This window comes from Zea mays, chromosome 5, assembly GCF_902167145.1.
Source record: "Zea mays cultivar B73 chromosome 5, Zm-B73-REFERENCE-NAM-5.0, whole genome shotgun sequence".
NCBI lineage: Eukaryota > Viridiplantae > Streptophyta > Magnoliopsida > Poales > Poaceae > Zea > Zea mays.
Window position 1 is genome coordinate 61440529 of NC_050100.1, and position 20889 is coordinate 61461417.

Genomic DNA, 20889 nt, shown 5'->3' on the forward strand with positions numbered 1-20889 from the left:
ACAGGCGGTGTTGACCGCCTCTGCCCAAAAATTGTCAGGTCTCTTGTATTCATCCAACATGGTTCTGGCGGCTTCGATTAGTGTCCGGTTCTTCCTTTCCACAACATCATTTTGTTGTGGAGTGTAGGGGACCGAGAACTCATGTTTGATTCCTTCTTCGCCTAAGAATTCTTCAACACCAGTATTCTTGAACTCTGTCCCATTATCATTTCTTACCTTTTTATTTTTAACTCAAACTCATTTTGAGCTCTTCTCATAAATTTCTTCAAAGTCTCTTGGGTTTCACCTTTGTCACTCAAAAAGAAAACCCAGGTGAAGCGAGAAAAATCATCAACAATAACTAAACCATACTTACTGCCACCAATACTAATGTAGACCACAGGTCCAAAGAGGTGCATATGAAGGAGCTCCAAAGGCCTCTTGGTTGTGACCACGTTCTTTGATTGATGTGGAACTCCATGTTGCTTCCCTGCTTGACATGCGCTGCATACATTATTTTTCTCAAACATAACATTTGTTAGTCCAATAATGTGATTATCCTTTTGAAGTTTGGCTAAGTTCCTCATGCCAACATGAGCTAGTCGGCGATGCCAAAGCCAACCCTTGTCGGATTTTGCCACTAAACAAGTCTCAGGCGTCACTCTACTAGTTGTGAAATCAACAAGATAGAGTTTGCCCTTCAAGCGACCAACACCAGTCACTTCACTCTTGCCACTATCTCCAAACACAATTTCTTGTGCTTCTTGAGTTAGTTGCAGGGAGTGAAACATGTCTTCCTCTCCGGTCATGTGATTTGTACATCCACTGTCAAGCACCCAACTTGACCCACCGGAGGAGTAGACCTTGTCTCCTTTTGCCATGAGGCAAGTTGGAGTGTAGGAGTCGTCGTGAAGGTTGGTGAAGAGTTGCGAGCTTGAAGTAGATTGGATGGTGATGTTTGCCACCTCTTCCTCTTCTTCAGAGCTAGAACTTTCTTCATCGGAGTTCCATTCTTCACCAATGTGGGCTTGGCCATATTTCTTCTTCTTGAATTATCCTTTGTTCTTGCCCCCCTTTTTGAACTTATCCTTTTTGTACTCCTTCTTGGCTTCCTGTTCCTTTTTGTTTGGACAATCCACTATGAAATGACCGGTTTGCCCACATTCATAACATGCCCTCTTTTTCCTTTTCGTTGATACTTATCATTTTTCCTCACAAACTTCTTGAAGTTTTGATGAACATAGCTATGTATTCATCACTTGAACTATCTTCATCACTTGATGTTTCGACCACTTTCTTTGTCTTGTGATCTTTGTTCTTCTTGGAGGAATCTTGTTCATTTGAGATCAAGGCATGAGTGTCTCTTGTCTTGATTGGGGCTTCTTCAGACTCATGTTGTTGAATCTTAGCAAATAGTTGGTGAGGTGTCATTTCCTCATAGTCATCACGGTCCCTTATCATTCTTGCTAGACTTTTATCCTTTTCTTTGTATGCTCTCATAAATAGTCTAGTGACCTTGGAGTCACTCCAATCTTCACTTCCAAGCACTCTTATTTTGTTGACCAACACCCCGGTCAAATAGTGATTGAAGTGACTCACCCTTAGTCCGATCATATCGTGCAAGCTCACTCTACAAAGCTTCAATTCTATGTCTCTTAGCTTTGGGGTCTCCTTCATGTGACATTTTGAGAATGTTCCAAATGTCACGAGCATCCTCTCTTCCTTGGACTTTCCGGTACTCTTCCAGACAAAGGCTTCCTTTTATTATGCTCACCGCTTGAGCATTGCGGTGCACTTCTTGCATCATTTTCTGAGTCATCTCTTCTCCTTGGGCGGGCTTATGCATACCTATATTGACAATCTCCCAAAGACTAGGATGTACACCAATTAAATGCAACTTCATCTTATCGGCCCACTCGTCATAGTTCAACTCACTAAGAGTTGGTAACTTTCCAAGTGGAGCGGAAGAGAAGTCGGGAATAAAATTTCTAGAATAATCAAATTGAACTTTATTGAACTCGTTACCTTTACTTTTGGTGGATGATCCTTCGGTGGTGAGACTTACCTTGCTCATCACCCTTGACACCAAAAGTTCTACCAAATCATCATTGTATTCAAATTTTCCCATTCCTTTGTCTTATTCGCCCTTTCTTCTTGATTCTTCTTCTTCGACCCTTTTCTTAGCATATTCCTCTTTCATTTTGAGGAACATCTTCTCGGCAATCTTCATGGCGAGGTCGAGGATCTTGGGGTCCACTTCCTCACCGGAAGATGTGATGGGGATTCCCTTGAGGAGAGGATCCACATGGTCCCTTTAAGTAGACATGATCATTTCCTCACGCGGTTAAGTGTAAAACGAGGTACGAAGCTCTAATACCAATTGAAAGTAGCCTAGAGGGGGGGTGAATAGGCTAATCTGAAAATTTTCACAACAAACTTCGAAAGATTGTTAAATACACAGTTCAACTTGTGTAAGTCGGTTCAACAGCTACATGCGCAAGTTGAACCACTCTAAACCAATCCAACTGTTTTATAAACTTTAGACTATAATCTACTCGAAAATGTATTTCGCGAGTCCTTTTGAGAAGTGAAGTATAACTAAGTTAGAATGTGAAGATGAATATATAAAGGCTATTTCACTTCTAGATCCACTCTACGGGAAAATCTATATGTCAATCTTGCAAGTAAAAATATCTTAAGTTAAAGACAAGCAAGAACATAAGACACAAGATCTAACCTGAGGTTCGGCCACACCACAAAGGTGTCCTACTCCCCATTGAGGAGCCCACAAAGGGCCGGGTCTTTTTCAACCCTAATCCTCCAAAAGCCGACCACAAAGGTCAATACAATATCTTCTTATCTTAGCTCAAAGAGCGGGTGATACAAACTTCTTGAGATCGTCCACAAATTTGGAGACTCCCAAGCAACCTCAAACGGTCTTGAAACTTAAGGTTTCAAGAACACCAAGAACGCACAAGAGGTGTTTGCACAAGCTCAATATTTCAAAAGAGATGGGAGAGGAAAACCAAATCGTGCGCACAAGCACAAACCTCACACCCAAGAGCTCCTCCAACAAGGTTGAATCTTGAGGAAGATTTAAGTGTGAGAGAGAAAGAGAAGATGAGTGCTTTGTCTCAAGTTAGGTGAGCAATAAATGTGTAAGTGTACAACAGCATTGAAGAAGGGGGTGGAGGGTTCTATTTATAGCCACGGCTCAAAAACTAGCCATTTGACCTGGAACCCCGCTGAAAACCGGTTGAACCGCCCCCTGGCAGGTCAGCAGACTGTCTACAAGTCTGACTGCCAGACTGACTAGCAGACTGACCTGCAGACTAGTCAGGCTGACAAGACCGATTGAACTGCCCCCTGACAACTCTGGTGACCTAACTGCCAGTCTGACTGGCAGACTGCAGGTCAGAAGTTAGAGGGGTCAGAGACCAGTTGAACTGCCCCTCAGGACCAGTTCAACTGGTCTAGACCAGAGAGTTTAGGAGAGAAAACCCCAACTCAACTGCCCGGAGACAAGTTCAACTGGTGTATGATCAAAGAGATCCACAGCTGAAGTTGAAGTTCAGCTGGAGTTGAGAAAGCTCAACTCAGCTGAAGTCCAGCTCAGCTGAAAAAGCTCAGCTACAGCTGAAGAAGCTCAACTCAGCTGAAGTTAAGTTCAGTTGTTTTTCAACAAGAACACTCTAGGTTTCTCAAACCTAACCACAGTCAACCATAGAATGTTAAAGTGATTTTTGACTTTCAAAAATAGCTTTTGAATTTGGGGACTCGAGCTATAGCAAACACCATTACCTGTGTGAAAAAGAATAAGAAAGAATTACATCATGCAACTCAAGATTTACATAAAATTTTATACGTCCGTTGCATGAAGTCCTTGATGCTTCCTTAAGTTCATGTTTTTTCTAATCATACACTAGGAACAAAAACCGTTAGTACCCTTATTTGTTTTGTCATTAAATCACCAAAACCCTCATTTGGGGTTGATTGCACTTACATGGCCCAACGTTGAAGTGCTAGGTAGCATCGCCCCAACATCAAGTGTATGTGGCTACTTTCTCAACCTTCACAAAACCCAGTCCTGGTATGCATGGTAGCTGGTAGATTCACATACAAGATTGAGAAGCTATCAAACAAAGAATCTGTGAACTATTTTATGTCCTAGCTCAGGAAGATGCTACTGGAGGCAATTAAACTGGTAAATCGAGCACAGAAAACACATATTTTGGCTCATCTGCTTATGTTCAGATCATAGTATAAAAATCCATGAATTGCAAGTTCTTGCAGGTGTAATGGAAGTGTCATCTAAAACAAATTCATCTACTAAATCTGGATATTTTAAGTCAATACTTGTAGTAGTATTCATCTACTTATGTGCATATCATAGTATCAAAATCCATGCATTGCAGATTGTGACTTGTAGGCGCAATGGGAGTGTCATCTGGAAGTTCTTTTTTCTCATATTTGGGTCTGATAAAATCATCTGAATATTGTCAGGAAATACTTAGACTATATTTTTTTTGCATTGATTCTTCCCTCAAGCTGGCTAATTCTATTGGTTCTGCTATTTGCTATAAGCCCTGGCTTAACAGCAACTGGTTCCATTGATCATATGAATTAGTGAAAACATCCGTTATAATCCTGGAACAAATTCTTGAAGCCTATTCTTGGACAACGAATGAATGAAGTAGATGACTCAGTGTTCTACTTAATTAATTGCTTGCCCGGTGGTTATTATTTCTTCCAGTATGTCTCATTCTGGTGTGTAAGGTGAGATGCAGCACTGCAACTCCTCCCACCTCTGTGCAAGTGTAAACATAAGATGACATCTGCGCTTTTAGCTTGAAACTAGACGATAAGTTGAATTGTACGTACAATCTTGTGCTTCATGTGCCTATTTCTTATTCTCAAAATTACTTTACATTACCTTATTTACATATTTCTTGTATTTACGTGTTTTAATTTTTCAGTAGGTTCTACTTCTGCACTTGGAACTATCAACAAAGAGTCAAAGAGTAAAGATGTTATTCCATGATGGCGTGTTTCATACATTATTTATCTTTATGTTATGTTTTGTTGTAGATTTTTAATTGTCATTTTCTATTTTAGTATTGTATTGTATGGCTGTTTCCTTGAAACCACATTCACACTCATCTCTATAGCAATGAACAGACACTTTGTTATATCTTTTAAGTATGTAAACATCCAATATGAGTGATGCTAGCAAGAATATAGAATAACAATTAGTGTTTTTATATATATATGGATTTTATCATATTGATTCCGTAGCAACGCACGGACATATACCTAGTTTTAGATTGAAAAACACAAACCTATCTCTTGGATCCTCTGATGCTATACATTTTACCTCCACGTAATTAGTACGATCCATGTTGTCTCCTTTTTTAGTATCTGGCCTCACATATCTTGCAGCTTGCCAAGTTAAGGATGACACGTCATCAAGCCAATGAATCCAGGATCACAAAAACAAACTAGATAATCATCTGTAGACAAATGCCATTAATCAGAGGTAGCCCAATACAACAAATCCATATCATTTGGCCTTAAAAAAATCAGATCAATACCTGATCTTGAAAGTATGTTTATATTTCAGGGCTTGTTTGGCTAAGGCGGATTGAGAGGGATGCCCCTTCTGTACAAATTTAAATAGGAGGAGAAAAATCTCCTCCAATCCTTCTTAAACTCCTCCAAACCGAACAAGTCCTCAACGAGAATGTTTTTACCTTAAAAAAAAAAGCAACACCTGAACTTGAAAGTATGTTCCCATTTCGACGAGAATGTTCTTTACATCACCAAAACTTATCCAAGCTCTCGCTAGCCACGGCCAGTCAACCACCGCGAGCTCCATCTCCATGGACGCCTGCTCTCTCGTCCACTGCCATCTGCCACGGCCACTGCAGCTCCCGCTCCTTGCGCCTCCAACTCCCAGCCGGCACCGGCCCCGCGTCGCCAGCGCCTTGGTCTGCTGCTGCTGCCCCGCCGCCGCGGCAGACCACCACCAGGAACGGCCCTGGGAGTGGTACGACCGCGCCATCCAGTCCCACGCGGGGTCCGACCTGGCGCGCTCCCTAGGACTTCTCGCCGACATGCAAGCGTCCGGGGGGCGCCCTAGCGGCAGCGCGTACGCGCGCCTCATCCGCGCGCTGTCCCGCGCAGGGCGCGCGCTGGAGGCCGAGGCGCTCCTCCTCGAGATGCGCCGCCTCGGCCCGCGCCCGGAAGCCGCGCACTACAACGCGCTCCTTGAGGGCCTGCTCGCCGCCGCGCACCTCCGCCTCGCCGACCTCCTCCTCCTCCAGATGGCCGACGACGGCGTCGCGAGGAACCGGCGCACCTACACGCTCTTGCTAGGCGCGTACGCGCGCGCCGGCCGGCTCGAGGACTCGTGGTGGGTGCTCGGTGAGATGAGGCGCTGGGGCATTCGCCTCGACACCGCCGGGTATAGCATGCTCGTGCGGCTGTACCGGGACAATGGCATGTGGAAGAAGGCCACCGACCTCGTCATGGAGATGCAGGAGGTTGGGGTGGAACTGGATGTTAAGATCTACAGCGGCCTGATCGATACGTTCGGCAAGTATGGACAGCTAGCGGACGCACGCAGGATGTTTGATAAAATGCGCGCCGAAGGCGTCAGGCCAGACATATCGACTTGGAATGCTTTGATTCAATGGCATTGTCGGGTTGGGAACATGAAACGCGCTCTGCGGTTCTTCACATCCATGCAGGAGGAAGGGATGTACCCGGACCCAAAGATATTTGTTATGATCATCAGCCGGTTGGGGGAACAAGGGAAGTGGGATGAGATTAAGAAGTTGTTTGATGGCATGAACAATCGAGGTTTCAAGGAGAGTGGCGCAGTGTACGCAATATTGGTTGACATTTACGGGCAGTATGGCCATTTTCGTGATGCACAGGACTGTATAGCTGCTCTTAGAGCTGAGAATACACAGCTTTTGCCTCGTGTATTTTGTGTCATTGCAAACGCTTATGCTCAACAGGTCAGTCTAACGGCTAAACTTGGGTTAAATCAATTTTGCCTCGTGTCATGATAGTTTTCCCCCACCATATTTTAAACTGAATATAGTTGCAAATGCCTTTGATTACATCCTAATGTTGTATGTAAGCATGTTGCACTAATGCTGTAAACTCTGGATAAGGATTCACAGTTTGTTATTTGAGAGAATAAGTTAAACCATTTCTGGCTTTGGAAATATTTTTCTTCTGTTCTTTTTAGAATATAAGATAGACATCTTGTAGGTTTGCAAACATGATGTTCTGGACACTGGATCCATCGACATCGTAAATAATTTAGCTGGGTCGCGGACATCTCTGTTTATCTGATCAGTACTCAGTATAACACCTGATGTTAATAAATCTTGTCGAAGTTGATGACAAGCAGTGCTGCATGTATCTAGACAGAAGTTATATGACACTGCGACTGAGCTGATGTACTTTTTCTCATCTGTTTCAGTACTGTACTTGGACCAGGATTTTTTTACGATATAGTGCATTTGAGAAACAGCATTCAGGTTTTTGTTTAGTACAATTAATAAGCTTGCCCCAATGCAGCAGGTCAATGCCATACAACCTCCAACTATTTTTCTGTATTTGCCTTTTCCTTAGGGGAGAGGGTTAGTTTGTCAGTAGAATGTCGATATCTGCCTGTCCTTATGCACATGTTTCAATCCATGCGAATCATGTTGACTGCTCACTCAAGGAGTCAAGGTGTTCCCTTTCTCTTTCAGGGACTGTGTGAACAAACTGTAAATGTACTTCAGTTGATGGAGGAAGAAGGATTTGAGCCAAACCTTGTTATGCTGAATTCGTTAATCAATGCTTTTGGCACTGCTGGAAGGCATTTGGAGGCACTAGCTGTATTTCAGCATATCAAGGATAGTGTATGTACCACATCTAGAAACGAGATGAAAATTGTTTTTAAAAATCTTGTTTTGAAGTTTTGCTTTCTTTGCACTCCTATGATTAACTGTTCTTTTTTCTTATAGGGTATGAGCCCAGATGTTGTGACATACACTACACTTATGAAGACATTCATGAGAGCAAAGAAATTTGAAAAGGTCTGCCATTTTATCTCCTCTTTTGTTAAATTAGAATAGCCACGCATGGTAACATGCACAGAATATTAACTGTTGGTTATGATTATGGAAGGTCTTGTTTTCAGCTCATGAATATAGGTTTCAAATTTTAGTTGTTTTTTATTAGGATGGTCGAATATAAAAGTAACTGATTTTATTGTATGTACCTGATTAATCTAAAAGCATTGAAATAATTCTGCTCTTGGCTCGAGTAGGTATCTGAAGTATACAGAGAAATGGAACGTGCTGGATGTGCTCCAGATAGAAAGGCTAGAGAAATGTTACATGATGCAACTGTAGTTCTAGAACAAAGAGGATGTAAGTATTTCATTTCAAATGACTTGTGCTTTAAGGGCGAGTAGAATGGACGAGTGATGATGTATGCAATATGCTTTGACAGGTATCTATTGAATTCGGAATCATTGCTGTTGTAATTGGTCCATTGTCAATGCATGTAACTTCAGGGAGCCCACCCCCTTTTTGCTTACACATGCATGATGCAGAGCAAACACAGGGTAGGCGATTAGTTTTACACCTTGATTTATACATTGTCGCTTCTCCAGTTTACCTGTTCTGATAACACTACAATATGGATTATCGTTTTTGCATTAAATTGTTCCAAGTTTCAAGTAGGCATTTCAGTTTCTATTACTTATTTTTATACTGCTGAATTTGATGCAAAAAGTAGCTGGAGATAACAATTTTGATTAGACCATGGAAGTCTGGCCATCAGCTTCTGTGGTTAACCATGCAATATGTAAATATGCTTTGCCATGTACCCATGCCCATCACTATTCCCATTTCAACCATGAAGAGCAGACCTAGTGTTGGGAGGCTCCCACTTGAGTGGGGTCTAGGAAGGGATAACCGAGTCAAGCCTTCCCCCGCAAATGCGGAGAGGCTGCTTTAAATCCATGACCTGGTGACTTAATGAGACAACTCTCACCACTGCATCAGGCCTGCCCTTCCATTTCAACTTTGAAGGCTATTTTTCAATATATCAATTAATACTTCATCTCTACTTTAAAGGCAGAGTATATGAGTCTAACTGTGTTCATCATACAGATTGAATGTTCTGATACATGTAGATGATCATGTACTGGTTTTCTTCAAGGTTGAAACACTATGCATGCGAAGATTTGGATGGTTATGGCATCAAGCCAATAACTCTTTCCAAGGCTCCTGAATGTCTATATGTTGATCAGAAGAGTGAAAAAGGTATGAGGCTTACCAGTGCTGGGTTTCGCTTATAACAACAAATGAAGCATTACTTATGTTAATTTTTACTGCTCTAGTGCAGGATAACCGAGTATAGTTTTCACCCTTGTACTTAGTCATGGTTATGGTCAAAGCAAGACTATCAGGCATAAACATAAGGATGAATCAGAAAATATACATAGGCCATGAACAGCGAGAAGCATATAGACACTCCGAAAATGAAGCACATCAACTTGGTGGAATTTCCTTACAGGTTTCTTTCTTTCCAAGTCATATATTATGAATTTTGTGTGAGTGTGACAAGGAATTGCTGAAAACATTTGGTGTTGATCATTGATTGTTATGTAAATGTATCCAAGTAGCTACATGGTAGCTTATGCAATCAATTGCCAAGTGGTAGAGTGTAAACAATACAACTACATTTTCACTATTTATAATGTCAGTTGTAAATACTTCAAATTCAAAGTAGCGCAACACAATTATGATTCAGTCCTAATAAACAGACTGTAAATACTTGATGGCTTGATGTACTATTAAAATTAGAATAGCCAAGTGTAAATATTTGATTTTGTTCTGGTTACTGAATTAACTTTGGCACCCATTTCCACACTGTTATTATTGAGTTTATTTATTGTGGGCTTCATCGCTTATAATTTATATACAGAATGAAATAAAACACATGGTCAAACCTTTTCATCAGAATTGTAGGCTCTCCGTTCCTATATTATCACTGATGGACTCCTTACATACTTGATCAGATCATAGATTTTGCTTGATGCTAACAATAACATAAAATTAAGAGACAAAAAAAGGAGCAGCGTCCTCTCGTGACTCTGCTAGAACGAGAAGCAAGACAAACATTTTGATAGATTTGTGGCCATCAAGACAGTCAATGGCGTGAGCTCATTTGAGCTCCTTTTGTCTTGATTCAAAATGCTCTTGTTGCATGCAACATTAGAATTTGTTGTGGTGGGATTTTGCACATCTAGCCAGAATTTGGTAACCTCATGTTTCTTTTATCCCAACTGCATAATAGATGCAAAATCTAATAGCTCACATTCCCAACAAAATTACCCTGTCCTTCTCAAAAGATACACTAATGATGAAATTACAATGTGGGCAAATAAAATCATCCCACTTACTGCATGAAGAATGGGATTACAAAACTACCTATCTCCTTCCTTTCGAGCTCACCCTTGTCAGTCATTGAGCTGCCAGACACCTGAGAAGAATCGATCTCTTGCTTTGTATTTCACATTCTTTGTAACCTGAAAAGGTGCCAGTAAAATTACCAGAGTTCTTTAGGCCTTTAGGGACACTCATCACCATTGGTTTCTTTTTTTTCTGAGGCGTGACAAATGTTGATCCAACTGGAAGTTCTGCTTGCAAAGTAGGTTGACGTATTCTAACCTACTCAGAAGAAAGGCTCAGTTTCATGCATCTGTTCATCAACTGTATTGCCTGCAAAATCTGGGATGGTCACAGCAACAAGACAATAACTCTGTATTTCCATGGCTCTTGAATGTTTATGCTGGACAGAAGTGTGAAAAAAAGGTATGAGGTTTACCAATGCCGGTTTGCACTTTAAGCAAACAATGAACCAGGATAAACCGGTATTTTTCGCCTTTGTACTTGTACATAGTTAGGCTTGTGGTTAAGGCAATAGATATATGCAACTCTTCGAATCATGAACAGCTCTGAAAACGAAAGCACATCGACATTGTTGAATTTCCTCACGTTGCTATCGTTCTGAGTCATCTATTAGGAACTTTGGCGTGACAAGGAATTGCTGGACACATTAGATGTTCTGGTTGTTGACTTTTGTGTAAATGGATCCAACTGTATGTTGCTTATGCAATCAGCTACTCTATCTAGCGGTAGAGTGTAGACAACCACATCTTCACTATTTATAACGCCATTTGCGTTTTTACTCTGCTTCATATTCCCTCCGTTCTTTTTTATTTGTCATGTCTCAAAAATGAATAGGGGTGACAAGTATCAAAAGGGGAGGTAGTAGTATCACATTATGCTGCTTAAATTCTATTTTAAGGATGTACATTCAAAGTAGGATCAAGCAATTATGATTCAAGCCTGGCAGGTTGTAAATACTTGATGCAGTACTAAAATTAGAATAGCCAGGTGTAATTACTTCTCATGGAAACAGAACACATGATCAAATCTTTTTCACAACACCACGTTCTTGGTTCCTATATCAGCAGTTCAGCACTCATGAAAACCTTATATGCCCCATCGATTCATATACTTTGCCTGGTCCTAATAATATGTGACATAAAAGAAATAGCATTGTTTCGTGACTCTGCTTCTTCTGTATAAGCATTGTACCAAAGCATGGATGCAAATGCACTCATGAAAACATATGAGCATTTTTGACAGACTTGTGATCACCAACAAGACAAAGACAGTGGAAGAACCGACGAGCAAAGCGTCGGCGTGAGCTCATTTGAGGTCGTCCTCGCAGTCACTGAGCAGGTCGTCGATGGCCTCGGCGTGCGTCATGCGCGCGGACGCCTGCTTGACCCAGCGCGCCATCTTGGCGGTCTCCCTGCTGACCTGCACCTGGTCCTCCAGCGCCTTCCTGAGCCGGCGCTGCTGCTCCCTGAGCTCGGTGGCGATCCTCCTGTTCTCGTCGCCCCACTCGTCGGCGTCGACGCCGAGGACGTCGCGGGACCCGTGGCAGACCTCCTTCTTCTTGCCCTTGGCCGACGGCGCCCTCCGCAGGGGCTTCTTGGGGGAGAAGCCGAAGCAGCACGCCTGGCGCGGCGGCGGCGGCGGCGAGGGGGAGACGGAGGAGGAGTCGCTCCCCCTGTTCCGCTCCCGCAGTGTCGGCCGGCCCCGCGGCGCCGACCCGAACAGCTGATCTAGGTCCTTGGCGTCGTCGGCGTGGACCGTGGGTGCGGGTGCCGGGGCGCGAGCCTGCCGCGGCGAGGACCCGCCGCCCTTCGTCTCCGCGTCTCCCGGCGGCGGGTCTTCGTGGACCGGGTGATGCACAGGCGGAGCAGGAGCGGGAGGATCGGGGCCGGGCAGAGCGGGGGCCGGGCGCGGCGCGGTGGCGCTGCGGGCGAGGGTGCTGACGGGCGGCACTGCGGCGGGCGAGGGGAGGGACTTGAGCTTGCGGAAGCGGGCCTCGAGGCTGGACGGAAGCGCGGAGTCGTCATCGAGGTGGGCCGTGTTGAGCTTGGCGACCTGCTCGAGCGCCACCAGGTCCGCCGCCTCCGCCAGGATGGCGTCCACCGCCGACAGCTTGCCGCCGCCCGAGTAGTAGGCCATACAGGGCGGGCGGCGCCGGTGGTGTGACCGTGTGAGGGTCTGGAGGGGAGGGTGGGGAGGGCGAGTGAGGTAGGGTGAATGTGCTGCGACTGCGACGGGAGCGGAGGCGGCGTCCGATCCTTTCCTTGTCACGCTCTCGGCGTGTGGCGGTGAAGAAGTAGAAGGCCGGTCGCCGAGGGGGGCCACCACGCATCGGATGCCTGCGCTTTTGACCGTTGTCATGTGCTGTGGTTATGGGGCCAGGACGCCGCGGCCTGCGTCAAGAGGAACGGATCAAGGCCCATCACGCGCTTCTAGGCCCACACAATGCTGTAACTCACAAAGAAGCTTGTGTATATACGAGCACATCCAAACCATTAGCGAGTCTATCAGCGTTTCTGGATGTTGATAAAGTCATCGTCTCGTTGTGTCCCACCTCAAACCTTCGAAAAAAACACGATTTACGGGGGCTCTTTAGGTAAAACTGTTTTGTTGTGCCCCGTTCCGTAGAGCACGGCTGTAATAGACAGCACCTGAAGCCAGTAGAGAAGCCGGACCTAAAGGATCTATTGATCTAAGGTACCATAGGTATTGATGTAATTTTCTAAAAAAAAATCAGCCAAAAAACAGAAAATTGACTTGGAACAAAAACAGAAAGAAACGACTCGTTGCCATCCCAAACTCGTACCTGTGAACAGTATCAATACCAATTAAAAAATCATACCTACGACGAGTTTGAAATTTTAACCAAACCCGTACCCATCGGGTTAGCAGGTACCCACGGGTTTCATCTCCAATATACTAGTTCTTCTTATAATCAATAAGTATTGTCCAAAATTTATGTGATGAACAACGAGTTCAGGAGTTATCCATCTACCACATATATGATGCTAGTAAAAAACTATAATAACAAAGCAACACTCTCACCAACTACTTATACACTCATCCTTTGATAAAAAATAGGAAGTAAATAGGGAGATAATAAGTTTGTTGTTCGTTTATAAAATAAAATGATAATATGCGCTAGATTTGCTCGGGTTTAAAAAACCCACGAGTTCACGGGTCTGGGTACTGTAGGAACAAATCTGTACTCATAAACCCGTCGGGTATAGATTTATGTCCATTAATAAACCTATGTGTATTAAATTGACCTAAATCCATACCCTAATAGGATAAAAACATCGGATTTCAGGTTTTGAGTACACATTTCCATGCCTAAATGGAAGCGAGGAACTTTGTTGAAGAAAAAGAACGGGAACCAAGTCCAGAAGGTCCAAAACAGAGAGAAAGAACCCATCCAAAAATAGAAGTGGGCCAACAAAGCATTAAACCGTACAGAGAAAAAAACAAGGGAAGCAGCCTAGAAACACTATGGGCCATCAAGCCCATGACCCGTCGCTGCCCTAAGCCCACCTACAGCCTTTTTGTAGCTTTGTTCCTTGTTGAGGTACACAGCTGTGTTTCCTTTCTCGTGCAACCTCAGCGTCTGTCCTCCTTTGTCCTTTCTTTACTGAGCTGTGTGTTCCAGAAAAAGCCCAATTTGGCGTGTTGTGATGGTCTTGGACAAGGCAATATTCAAACACCACACCGCTAAATATTCTTCTTTCAAAGTACAGTGCTTCCTTCATCTCAAACAAGTACACTTCTGGTCCTCCTAATTCTTGTAGGTCTATTTTATTTCAACTTTCAAAGTGAAATCATTTATCATTACATGCTGGAACAACTTTTGATATAAGTAAGTATATAATTTTCATGTAACTCTGCTCTCCTTTGAGAAACATAAATTTTATTTTAGAATAGATGAAGTAAACATAACCGATAGCCACTAGGTCACGCAAAATATTGTTTTTAATTATAGGTTTAAGTGGTAAAGACGCTCTAGATACAAACGACAACTTCGGGGCTGACAGATTAAAGTCAACTATTCGAATTGCTGTAATTCTCCATAAAGACAAAACACTGTAGAAATAATAAAAGCCGATATAGATTAATAGTTTTTTCCAAATATTTTTTTTCTTCAAAAGAGTGACATTTTAGATCTAAATTATAGCTACTCTAAAATGTAGAGCCTTCGTTCTCGAATATTTGCTGTCTGTTAATTTATTTTTAAACTAAAACACAACAAATAAAATATAAATCAGGGAGTATATTTTTCTTCAAAATATTATGGTTATAAAGAGCTGAAGGTGTCCCCGTATCGAACTATCCGAAAATCATTTTCTTTGTAGATTGCCTCAAATTAACAGAAGGCTCGCGGATGAAACTAGCATTGCTTTCAATTTGTTTCTATTTTATTCTTGCATAGCTAAAAAGAAAAGAAAACAATTGTATTGTATTGTCCACGTGTCGCTTTCCGCTAATTTTCTTCTCCCACGACGACGATGACGCGAGCGCACAAACCTTTCGGTCCCGTACGTGCCACGGAAGGCGGAAGAGGATGAAGGAAGCCAAGCGAAGCACCCCTTTTCTTCTAGAATCCCAGGTGATGGTGAAACCCATGATCCCAATGGGAGGAACTTAAAAGCCTCTTTTTTCTGTTGGGAGGTTACAGGTTGGAAATCCTCGCGCAGGACGAATCATTTGACGCCGACAGTGTACTCCTGGGCATCAAGTACCACCTCCATCTCAAATATGACTCAAGCTTCTCTAGTTTTTAATCAAGTCTATGTGAAATGTTACCAAAAACCTATTTCCTTCAAGTACGAGGTGTGGTAGAATTAGTCTTGAATTGTAAATATTTTGGATTGTTGAATCCCATACATGTCTAGGGTGTGTTTGATTCATCTTTTGATTTTGGCTTTTACTAAAAAAGCCAAAAGGCAAACCAGATGACCTAATTTACTCGACAACTTTTTCCAAAAAGCCATATTTCTCACAGTGTAAAGTTGAAAGCATATTTGGATCCACTTTTAGCAGCTTTTAGATGTAAAAACTTTACAAATATATGTAATAACTTTTAATAGATTTTAGTGGCTCATTTTTAGTTTTTTTTATAGCTCATAACCCACAACAGATTTTTTCTCTCAAAATCCACGACTTAATAAAACAGTTATTTTCACCCGGTCATCTTCGGATCTTTTATCATGTGTTTGGTTTCGGAACGACATGGATCGGATCGGAGTCGACCCATTCTTCTAGGTTGGATCGGACCCATTCTTTGTTTGGTTTTAGTGACAGGTTGAACCTAGTTTCTTGTTTGATTATAGGATTAAAGTGGGTTAGACCTGCACTATCTCTTATTTGTTTCGTGATGAAGGATGAACTGAATATGGTCACCTTTCTGGTCATATTACTACACTGAGGATGATATCTTCAATTCAATAAGATGACATCATTTAAAATAAATAAAAATGACACTATTTTAATATTTGAGGAATCTATACGCATAAGATATAAATAAATTAAAGCCATTATTGACTAAGTCGTAATTTTTTAGTGACGAGGTCTCACTGTTACATTTTAGTCATAATTAAAGAAACATCCCAACAACATTAAGATGCATTTCAGTGAAATTGTAACATTTGCCATCACTAGCAATCTTGTCTAGGTGGTGACGAACACTGACCTTTACTTGTTCGACAACAGCACTAGCAAGGCTCGCGAGTTGTGCCTATTAAAGAACACACCAGCATCAGAGGGTAGGCCAGCGGGGGACTGACGACGGGAGGCCGATGGGGATTAACGTCGGAGGGTAGGACTGTGGGGGTCCCTCGTCCCAGCAGGCCGACAGTGGCGGCGCACTCCTGTGCTGGTCTCGAGTGGATAAGGCATGGGTGACGAGAGGGTGGAGAGAAAGTGAGTCGAAATGTTTCGCTTGTTTTTTAGGAATCACTAGAACCCATATTTTCAATAAGTATTTCGACCAGAACTAACCTTACCTGCGAGCCTTTTGAACCAAACACGAGTTGTTGTGGGTTGAACCTATTTCAACCCGCGTCAACCCGCTAACCAAACACACTCGATCATCCTGGTCAGGAGGGGTCAAGTCTCACAGTGTCTTCTTTTAGAACTTATTTTCTTATAATGCAACAAGCTATCATGTGTCAAGACCATATTTTTATCGTGGGCAGGGAAGATCCGAGGGTCAAGAAGATAATCCCAACATTATAGTCCCTACGATAGCTTTTGGTCTCGAGATCTTTGTATACGTTTTGGCGACAATCGAAGGTATAATCTCCCTCGAACACTGACAACTTTGTTTAATCTAGTTGCATATTAGAAACTAAGCAATTTAATAACTAGAGTTACTAATTAGTGAATAAAAACATATGCCTTCTTATTTGATCCTAAAGTCACTTGATACCTTATGTTTCGGGACAATGGGCCTAACTCTATAGTATATTGTTTGGGGATAAATAGAGCCTTACTCTATATATTATCTTTGAATATACTTCATAATTGGTTTGATGACATTTCTTCAATAATATCTTTATTTAAAATTTTGGTTTCTAAAATATTTGGCCTTGAAATATAAGAGTTGTAATGTTTAGAATTTTTCAGGATCACTTGAACATGGGGTGCTCTTACGGGCGCCATATCGGACAACACAAAAATGAATTATATAAGTTGATTAAACCAGAGGACCAAAATACACTTCAGTACAATAGTATGAAAGAAACAAGTTATTATGTGTGATATCCTAGCCCTAGTGGATGGTGATATCCTAGCCTAAGGCTTAACAAAATTAATAGAGTACTCATATCAACAAGGTGTATCTTTTTCGGAAGCCTAGCACGAAAGAACCTTCAAGTTAAGCGTGTTTGGCTTGGAGCAATTTGAATGGGTGACCGCCCGGGAAGTTTCTCGGGTGCACATGAGTGAGGACAAAGTGCGCACAACTCGTGTTGGTTTGTGGGGACGATATATGATCCTAGAGAGTTGACAGAAGTAAGTACCACTCGTCTAGGAGTGGAGGTGGTGTTACAAATGGTATCAGAGCCAACCCTCGCAGTTTCACAGGTGTGTGTGGGTTTGGGGTTCGGGATATATGATGCATGGCGCATGTGGGCCCGGAGTGGTCACATGGCATTGGCATATGACGATATTAGACACACAGACGTGGCTAGAAGGGGAGGTTCCTGGATTAAGGTTGATCGACGAGTACGTTGGCCTTCTAAGGGGGTGGATTATGATATCCTGGTCCCGGTGGATGGTGATATTGTGGACCAAGTCTTAATAAAATTAATAGAGTCCTTATATCATCAAGGTGTATCTTCTTTTTCGGAAGCCTACCGTGAAAGAACCTCTAGGTGAAGCGTGCTTAGCCTAGAGAAATCTTGGGGTGGGTGATCGATCGGTAAGACTTCCCGGGTGCGCATGAGTGAGGACAAAGTGCACACAAAAGACTTGTGTTGGTCTGTTGGGATGATATATGATCCTAGAGAGCTGTTAGGAGTAAGTACCACCAATTTAGGAGTGGACAAGGTGTTACACTCTGTAAGGAAACAAGATGCATACTTGATACATGGTCAATGCTTTTACATTCACTATATAGATATTTACAGGTCCCCAGTTTAAGCATTCACATCCTAAAAGCATATATGTCCACCAACTCGTTGTAACTCCCGGTGTAGAGCTATGTTGAAAAGGAAATATGTCATTGATCCATTTCTATTTTGTTTTGGTGATTAAATGCTCAACACATTATGTTTATACTAACATTATTGAGAGCACCTAGAGGGGGGGGGGGTGAATAGGTGATCCTGTAAACTTGAACTTAATGCCACAAAAACTTGGTTAAGCGTTAGCACAGTATTGCCAAGTGGCTAGAGAAGAGTCTTAGCGAAACACAATAACCACAAGAGAATCAACACAGGTAGACACAGTGGTTTATCCCGTGGTTCGACCAAGTACAACACTTGCCTACTTCCACGTTGTGGCGTCGCAACGGACGAGGGTTGCAATCAACCCCTCTCAAGCGGTCCAAAGACCCACTTGAATACCACGGTGTTTGCTTTTGTTTTCTATATCCCGTTCGCGAGGAATCTCTACAACTTGGAGTCTCTCGCCCTTATAAAGATGTTCACAAAGAAGCACGGAGTAAGGGAGGGATTAGCAACTCACACAAGACACAAAGATCACAACAAATACGCACACACAAGACCTAGACTTAAGCTCAAAAGACTAGCACACTAGAACGGAGCTCAAATCACTAGAATGTCGAACAAGTGCGCAAGAATGGAGTGTGAGTGATCAAGAGTGCTCAAGGAATGCTTGGTATTTTCCTCCATGCGCCTAGGGGTCCCTTTTATAGCCCTAAGACAGCTAGGAGCCGTTGAGAGCAATCCGGGAAGGCAATTCTTGCCTTCTGTCGCCTGGCGCATCGGACAGTCCGGTGGACCACCGGACACTGTCCGGTGCGGATTTCCTTCCTTATTTGGCGAAGCCGACCGTTGGCAGCCTTGGAGCCGTTGGCGCACCGGACACTGTCCGGTGCACACCGGACAGTCCAGTGCCCCCTCCCGACCGTTGGCTCGGCCACGTGTCTCGCGCGGATCGCGCGGCCGACCGTTGGCCTGGCCGACCGTTGGCTCACCGGACAGTCCGGTGCACACCGGACAGTCCGGTGAATTATAGCCGTACGCCGTTAATTTATTCCCGAGAGCGGCAAGTTCGCCTGAGCCAGCCTGGCACACCGGACACTGTCCGGTGCACCACCGGACACTGTCCGGTGCCCCACCGGACATTCCGGTGCACCCAGACAGAGCTGGCTTTGGCTGAACAAGGCCATCTCTTCTTCAATTTGATTTCTCCTGTTTCCAGCACTTAGACACAATATGTTAGTCACTAAAACAATGTACTAAGTCTGAGAAACATACCTTTATACTTGATTTGTACTTTGTCCACCATTTGACACTTAGGCACTTGTGTTGGACACTAAATCACCAAAACACTTAGAAATGGCCCAAGGGCACATTTCCCTTTCAATCTCCCCCTTTTTGGTGATTAATGCCAACATAATATAAAGCAAGTAGAACAAGTACAAACTCAATTCAAATAAGAACTCAAATTCGTTTTGAATCAAATTTGGCATATATGGATCATTCTTTGCCACCACTTGGTTTGTTTTTGCAAATCAAACTCAATTTCCTATCTCTAAGTCAAACACACATGTTGAAACATAAAGAGAGATATTTCACGAAAAATTGATCAAGGATTCAAAAACTCCCCCTTTTTACCATAATTAAACCTTCTCCCGCAGGAGACCAACTTTCGACAATAAGAGCAATTAAGAGTATTTTGACAAACAAAAACTCTAACTCTATTATTTTCAAAATTCACAAGTGGTAGCCGATCCATTTATTGCTTTGGCCTTATTTTCTCCCCCTTTGGCATCAAGCACCAAAACGGGATCAACTTTGGCCCTTTAACCCTATTGCCTCACCAAAAATCTTCAACTAAGAGTAAAAGGCAATAAGAGTACTAAGATGAACTTGGAAAAAGTTACTCTTTCATCGGAGTGCAGTGGAAGTCTTGCATGGTCCAAGTCCACCTTTTCCCTTTCAATCCACCTTCGTGACTAAATCAGGCAACCTCAAGCACACAGTTAGTCTCAAAGGGTCAAGTTGTAGCACATCTCCCCCTAAATTTGTGCATCACTTGCAAAGGACTTGTGAGGTCCGGGGAGTGTATGTACAACTTGAGCACCATAAATAAACAACACAATGCAAAAGGAACATGATCAAAGGCATAAACACATGTATGCTATAAATCAATCCAAGTTCCGCGAATCTAAGACATTTAGCTCACTACGCAACTTGCAAAAGGTCTGCTCATCTAAAGGCTTGGTAAAGATATCGGCTAGCTGGTTCTCGGAGCTAACATGAAACACTTCGATATCTCCCTTTTGCTGGTGGTCTCTCAAAAAGTGATGCCGGATGTCTATGTGCTTTGTGCGGCTGTGTTCAACAGGATTATCCGCCATGCGGATAGCACTCTCATTATCACATAGGAGTGGGACTTTGCTCAGATTGTAGCCAAAGTCCCTGAGGGTTTGCCTCATCCAAAGTAGTTGCGCGCAACACTGTCCTGCGGAAACGTACTCGGCCTCAGCGGTGGATAGGGCAACAGAGGTTTGTTTCTTAGAACTCCATGACACCAGGGACCTTCCTAAGAACTGGCACGTCCCCGATGTACTCTTCCTATCGACCTTACACCCAGCATAGTCAGAGTCTGAATATCCAATCAAGTCAAAGGTAGACCCCTTTGGATACCAGATCCCAAAACAAGGCGTAGCGACTAAATATCTAAGAATTCGCTTCACAGCCACTAAGTGACACTCCTTAGGATCGGATTGAAATCTAGCACA

The 20889-nt window shown here is 43.0% G+C and overlaps 2 protein-coding genes across 6 annotated transcripts; one reads left to right on the top strand and one right to left on the bottom strand.

Annotated features, from left to right (window-relative positions):
* Positions 1–5756: 5756 nt before the first annotated feature.
* Positions 5757–11248, top strand: LOC103626439 (pentatricopeptide repeat-containing protein CRP1, chloroplastic-like). Of its 5 annotated transcripts, none has more exons than XM_035959053.1 (8): positions 5761–7001; positions 7475–7575; positions 7749–7901; positions 8007–8078; positions 8312–8414; positions 8497–8611; positions 9162–9314; positions 9392–10996. In XM_035959053.1, exons 1-3 carry the CDS (start codon positions 5784–5786, stop codon positions 7768–7770), a joined length of 1341 nt encoding a protein of 446 aa, XP_035814946.1. In that variant the 5' UTR covers positions 5761–5783; the 3' UTR covers positions 7771–7901; positions 8007–8078; positions 8312–8414; positions 8497–8611; positions 9162–9314; positions 9392–10996. The 5 variants fall into 5 exon arrangements, with proteins under 5 accessions (XP_008645067.1, XP_035814946.1, XP_035814945.1 ...); XM_035959052.1 differs by having other exon boundaries at positions 9397–10996; XM_035959051.1 differs by lacking the exon at positions 7475–7575 and having other exon boundaries at positions 5776–7001; positions 9392–9567; positions 10664–11248.
* A 352-nt stretch (positions 11249–11600) lies between these two features.
* On the bottom strand, positions 11601–12716 carry LOC100276839 (uncharacterized). Its single transcript, NM_001165438.1, has one exon. It carries the CDS (start codon positions 12600–12602, stop codon positions 11772–11774), a length of 831 nt encoding a protein of 276 aa, NP_001158910.1. The 5' UTR covers positions 12603–12716; the 3' UTR covers positions 11601–11771.
* Positions 12717–20889: the final 8173 nt, after the last annotated feature.

Bases quoted from the DNA above. Each gene is read 5' to 3' on its own strand.
- LOC103626439 (XM_008646845.3), top strand. From the start codon at position 5,784: ATGTTCTTTACATCACCAAAACTTATCCAAGCTCTCGCTAGCCACGGC. The intron at 7,002-7,748 runs GTCAGTCTAACG...TTTCTCTTTCAG, and splicing joins CAAACGCTTATGCTCAACAG to GGACTGTGTGAACAAACTGT. The intron at 7,902-8,006 runs GTATGTACCACA...TTTTTCTTATAG, and splicing joins TTCAGCATATCAAGGATAGT to GGTATGAGCCCAGATGTTGT.
- LOC100276839 (NM_001165438.1), bottom strand. From the start codon at position 12,602: ATGGCCTACTACTCGGGCGGCGGCAAGCTGTCGGCGGTGGACGCCATC.